The sequence below is a fragment of the Andrographis paniculata genome, unplaced genomic scaffold (assembly GCF_009805555.1).
Source record: "Andrographis paniculata isolate CXL003 unplaced genomic scaffold, ASM980555v1 Contig67END, whole genome shotgun sequence".
Lineage (NCBI taxonomy): Eukaryota > Viridiplantae > Streptophyta > Magnoliopsida > Lamiales > Acanthaceae > Andrographis > Andrographis paniculata.
The window spans coordinates 903,956-910,296 of NW_026137603.1; the positions used below are offsets into that span (position 1 = coordinate 903,956).

Here is a 6,341-nt window from a genome sequence, read left to right on the forward strand (position 1 = left end):
ACCTGAGGTGATTCGCGTGATCCTCCTCGCTCGAAGAATACACCAATATATCATCAATGAAGACCACAACGAACTTATCCAAATATGGTCTGACTACTCTATTCATCAAGTCCATGAAGGCAGCTGGAGCATTCGTCAACCCAAATGACATCACCGTAAACTCATAGTGCCCATAACGAGTTCGAAACGCTGTCTTCGAAATATCGCTGTCTGAAATCCGAAGCTGATGATATCCCGACCTCAAATCTATCTTCGAGAATACGCTTGCTCCCTTTAGTTGATGAAAGAGGTCATCAATCCTTGGAAGAGGATACTTATTCTTAACGGTAACTTGATTTAATCCTCGATAATCAATTGACAACCGAAGACTACCATCCTTCTTCTTAACAAATAGAACGGGCGCTCCCCAAGGAGAATTACTCGGCCGGATATACCCTTTTTCCAACAACTCTTGAAGCTGCTCATTCAATTCGGCTAACTCCTTAGGTGCCATACGATAGGGAGCCTTAGACACCGGTTCTGCTCTTGGAATTATATCAATCGTGAAATCTATCACATGGTGAAACGGCATACCCGGTATCTCATCAGGAAATACATCTGCAAACTCTTTTACCACCGGCATGTTTAAAAAGTTGACTCCCATCTCCCAAGACATCATGCACTTCACATAGGAACAACGGGTGACCTTTACGAGTTAACTCATGCAGAGAGACAGCATACGCTATCTTAATCGATGGGCGATAAGGAATCTCCTCATACACAACTCCTCCACCGCAAGGGCTTCGAAGAAAGATCTTCCTCCCACCACAATCTATTCGGGCCTGATAGGTAGCCAACCAATCCATACCCAAAATGATATCCAACTCCTCCAATTTAAGCTTCAAAAGATTAGTAGGGAATTCTATGCCTCCGATCATTACAGACACTCCTACGAAAAGACAATTGCAAGGCACTAGCTCTCATGAAGGAAGCCTAATCTCCACCGAAACCTCTACTCGAGAATCTAATTCTAACCTCTTAGCACATCTACTCGATATGAAAGAAAGGGATGCACCGGAATCAAAGAGAATAACCACAGGTAAATAATTCACCAAGAACGTACCGGTCATGACATCTCCCTGGTTCTCCACAACTTGCCCTCTCGTCATGACATTAATGTGACATTTCTGGCCACTCCTTCCCCTTCCTCTTGCACGCTGAGGTGCCAACGGCAGTGTACGACCTTGTTGTTGTGGAACCGGGGTCCTCTCAAATGCATTCGGAGCTCCAACTAACTTGGGGCAAAACCTCTTAACATGTCCCGGCTCATGGCAGTAATAGCAAGTGATGGCTGGCCGTCACAATGAACTCCAGGATGAGATTTTCCACATCTGCTACAAACAGTCGGACCTCCACGATTGTCACTCGAATTCCTTTGAGTGAATTTAGGGCGAGATGCATAGGGTGTACCCGAAAACCTCTCCGATTGATCCTTCGCTTATAGTTCTTCAAACCCTCGCTCACCTTCTCTTTTCCTCTATCTGCCATGCGGGCCCCATCCCTCCGCTCATCATACGCTATTCGATTTGCCCGATAGATGTTAGCTGCTTTCTCGTATGCCTCTTGAAGGATCGACACACTGAAGCAGGCTAAGAACCACTGAAGGTCTCTATTCAGCCCACCAACAAATCTTGTCAGTTTGCACCGATCATTTGCTGCCAAATCCGGAGCGTAGGCAGCCAATTCATTAAAACGCGTGAAGTATTCTTCCACCGTCATATTGCCCTGCACCAAGGCATTAAACTCATCCTCTTTTGCTCTCTGAATGTGCGGAGGATAAAAGCGCGCCCTTATCATCGTCTTGAATGCCTCCCACGGTAATCTAACCAAATTTCTCCCGGAAGCCTTCTCATTATTCCACCACTTCTTGGCTAGTCCTTCTAAATAATATGCAGCTATCATCGTCTTCTCTCCTTCCGGGCATTTCACCACCTCAAATATAGTCTCCAAACGATCCAACCATTCTCCAAAAATAGTCAGGTCCGATTGACCCATGAAAGTCGGAGGACTATGACGTAACACCGCATCCATAGCACTCCGGGGCTGCTAAGTGAACTGTCCCATAAACTGATGAAAGATCTCCAATGTCGGGTCTGACGGTCGAACGGGATCCTGAACTGGAGGCTCGGGGTTTTGGGATTGCCTACTCTCAACCTCTTCATCGGAATCAGGTGCCACAGGTGGCTGACGAGCACGCCTAGGGGGCATCTTGCTAATTGAGACTAGACCTAATAAGCTCCAATTAGTCTGATAGCATGAACAATACACATAAACACATGGAATAAACATAAAATGCAATGCATGCCATGAATTCACCCAAACCCGACTAAGCCCATGATCTAATTGCTTTTAGAAATTTTGAAATCTTCAAGTTTTATTAACCAAGAAGAATGAGCCTTTAACTTGGCTCTGATACCAACTGTAACACCCCGGCCGGCTCAAACCGGAGCGTCACCGCCACGCCACACAGAAGGCTCGTTCATCAACCAACGAGTCCTACGTTGTGGCGCTAAGGCTTAAATAATAATTACCAACAACTAATAGGAACTTAGAATTAAAGCGCACCGGCTCATCAATTAAGTAAATAAAGTTCAATTTAAAGCATAAATTGGAAATAGCTCAAAATGCATTAGTCTTTAAACACAATCAATGAATTTCAAAACATTTTAGAAGGTAAGGTAGTTCTCATTTCCCCCGATGGATCATATGACGTGAATGCATCACTTAGGCATAACGGAAGCATGATCACCTACAAAAAGAATCGTAAGAAGGGGGTCAACACAACGGTTGAGTAAGCGCAATTAATCGAAGATAAATGATATAATGCCACAAAATCATTTGAAGAATATAGTCAAATAAAATGACACGTATCACATAAGGGGAACTCACACACACGAGTCTTTTAGCGCCTCCCTTATACCTCCTTTTCATTCTCAAATAATAGCGATGAGCACATCACGAAGAAAACTCCACTAGGCCTTAATCAGGGCCGGCTCGACCCGATTTTCCAACCTTATTATTTCGTATGACACGCCACATAATTTCACATAACAACATAGGGTCATAACCCTCAAAGAAAACTCCACAATGTGTACATAAGGGTTCAAAATCCAAAGTACACGTAAATCAATTTATTATTAGTTGGCGAGCGGCGCCATACGGCCCACAACCCTCTAGTCTCCAATATAACATACCAAGAGGGGATTGTACGCAATCCAACCCTCTATCACGGATGGCGGTCTAAAGACCTTTTCATCGTGAATGACGGGCACCTCGGTATCACCCAAAAGGGAACCCGCCATCTCGATCCCTCGACCTAGCCCATTCGGGATCTAGTTCAAGGTTAGCTAGTTATCCTAAAATACCGGTATACTCTCACATGTTTGCAAGGCACAGAGGTGGAAGGCTATGCCTTATCATCCAAACAATCGACGAGTTGATCGGACTCGACGGGTAGTTAAATACTCAACATGCTCTTAGGCAAATTTCAAAAATAGTGTTTTAAACTGAAAATATTCCAATTGTCAACAGTTAACCATGCAAAGTAGGATATTAGACCGAACAAATTCGTTATGATTTCACTTTATTTCACCAAATAAACATTCGAAAATATTTCAATCACAATAGGCATGGTCTAATTCCAAAAATCATGATATTTAAATATAATCGTAAATCTTTTTCCAAAAACCATAACTAGGTTAGGGCAAAACTAGGGTTTCAAAACCCATCCCATAAATTCTACGCTTTTCAATTTAAAATCCAATAATAATCTTCATATAAATATTATAATCAACTTTCTAGAAGAAATTCGCAAAACCTAACACTTTTGGGGCAAACCCATTTGACAAGAATATTGAAAAAGATATCAATAGAAGGGTCTAGGGATTAGAACATATGAATCTATCTAAGATTAATCCCACTTACCTCAAGAGAAGAGACCAAAAGGAAGAATTTTGGAGAAGAAGTCCAAGGGAGAGCAGGGGGCTGGCGGCGGCGCTGGCGGGCGTGCTGGCTGCTGCTGCTGCTCTTTTTTTTTAATTTTTTTATTCTTTTATTTAACATAACATACTTAGTCATTTATTAATTATTTTATTCTACTTTGGCCCAAACTCAATTTTTAATTCTAATTTAAACCCAACTCTTTAATTAATTACACTAAAAGACCAAAATAAATTATGCCCAAAATGAAATTTGTCCGACTCCGGCAAACTTCCGGCGATTATTTTACGGGGTATTACATCGGCTAGATTCAAATATCTAAAGTCGATACAGATCCTTATCGTTCCATTTTTCTTAGTCACCGGTACTATATTAGACAACCATTCGACATATCTGCATGGGTGAATGAAGCCAACCTTTACGAGCTTTTTGATCTCTTCCTTAATCTGAGGCATTACTTTTGGCGAAAACCTGCAGTGGGCTTTCTTATAAGGTTTAAAACCTTTTTTGATAGGGAGTCGGTGCTCAATTAAACTCTTATCTAACCCAGGCATTTGTAATAATCCCAAGCTAAGCAGTCAATGTGTTTATGAATCAGGCTGATCAATACCTCATGCTGTGATTGTGACAAAAAACCACTAACATGAACTATCTGTGGGACTTCCTTCGTCCCTAGATTGAATTTCACCAAAGGGTCCCATACCGTGAAAGATGGCTCTATTTTCTCTAGAAGGTCGGACCACTTGTACTAACCATTTTGGTTTTGAATATCAAACCTGGCTTACAATTTTCTAGTCTAAACATTAGTTGTTTAAAATAGAAATCACAAATACTTTAATATTCCACAATACCTCAAAAATCCATCAAATATGCAAAAATATGAAGGTTTCTGGCTGTTGGTTAGCCACTAAAATGTAACATTTGTTCCCTTCATGAGAAAATGTACCCTTAATTGGTAAGTTTGCAGCTCTTCCATGGGTATTCGTTTGTTAGGGCAGCCTGAGAGATAAGTGGAAAATTGCCTGAGTAGAAAGCAGCTTCCTCAATATCATCTGAAGGATATAAATGATTGATACTGGCCTCCATGGTGAGAACTTTAGTTCCTTTCCAGAACATTAACTACTGGTGAAGTGAGGAAGGCACACAAAGAGAGACATGTATCCAATTTCGCCCAACAGAATGGAATAAGTAGTATCCGTTTCGACCACAAAAACTGTAGAAACAGTCTTTGGCCTCACCTCTATGGGGGGCGACCATCATTCCCTTTGGTTTGGTCGGCTGTCCTGTAAACCATGTCATTTCAATATCCACTAGCGTAACGTCAACCACTGTCTTTCCTAACTTATACAAGGTTTTGAGTGGCATGACACTGAAAACTGCACAATTGTCAATAAAAACCTTACTCATTGGTTTCCCATAGATATGAACGTCGACATAGAGAGGCTTCAAATGCGGCGTTTTCCCTTTGGGTATAGGAGGAAAAACAAATTAAGGTGATCCAAACGACTCGTATGGTATTAGAGATGCCCCCCCTTTTTCGAACCACTTATCTTTGGAAAAATGGGCCTACGTTGGTTCCTCTTCCACGGGAAGAATACGCAGCATCCTTACCGAAAATAGCTGAGTATCTTGATGTTGAGTCCCTATATAACCGAAAGGATCCTTCCGAATGATGAAACTTGGCTCAGTTGCTTAAGATTCTGGATCTCATTCGGTGAGAAGGTCCCAAATGTTATCCCATTGGATCCAGGGGCATTTTCTATTTCCGGATCTGTATTAACCTTGCGGCAGAACCAACATCTAAAACACTGGGCCTTTATCAAAGGAGAGCTCCGGATTTCAGATTATCCTGTTCGTTTAAGTATCCTAATATTCTATTCGGGCACCGTACCCGAGTTAATAAGGACTTGTTTGCGCCATCCGTTTCTCTTCCGTCGCTTACCTTGCATCACTAGCATTCCTAATTTGAGGGTGGTTCATACCTGGGAATTTGGGATTAATGTTGATGAGTAGCATCCTCCGATTATGGTTCCACTTGTCAATTTTCAGTATCTGGGGCTTTCTCAAACTTGACCTCAACCTCGAACGTTATGTCCGAACTATCCCATTTTTTGGCCACTCGGGGATCTGGTTTAACTCTTCAGTGTCTTTCCTTTGGCAATTCCAACTGTAGCTATTGTTACTTTTGGGAATGGTTGTTGCTCTACCCCTAAAGTAACAAACATACTTGAACCTACCCTCTCTAATTTCCTTTTGTATTTCTTTTTGGAAATGGGTGCACTGGCTCATACTATAGGTGAACAAATTGTACCAATTGCAATAAGGCCTCTCCTTATTTCTTCTTTGGTGGCTAATCGTTGGCC

The 6,341-nt window shown here is 41.9% G+C and overlaps 1 protein-coding gene across 1 annotated transcript; it reads right to left on the bottom strand.

Moving 5' to 3' along the window:
- Positions 1-959: 959 nt before the first annotated feature.
- Positions 960-2,070, bottom strand: LOC127263241 (uncharacterized). The gene is made up of 2 exons (XM_051292266.1): positions 1,458-2,070; positions 960-1,330 (listed from the first exon to the last, which is right to left on the bottom strand). Exons 1-2 carry the CDS (start codon positions 2,068-2,070, stop codon positions 960-962), a joined length of 984 nt encoding a protein of 327 aa, XP_051148223.1.
- Between the last annotated feature and the right edge of the window lie 4,271 nt (positions 2,071-6,341).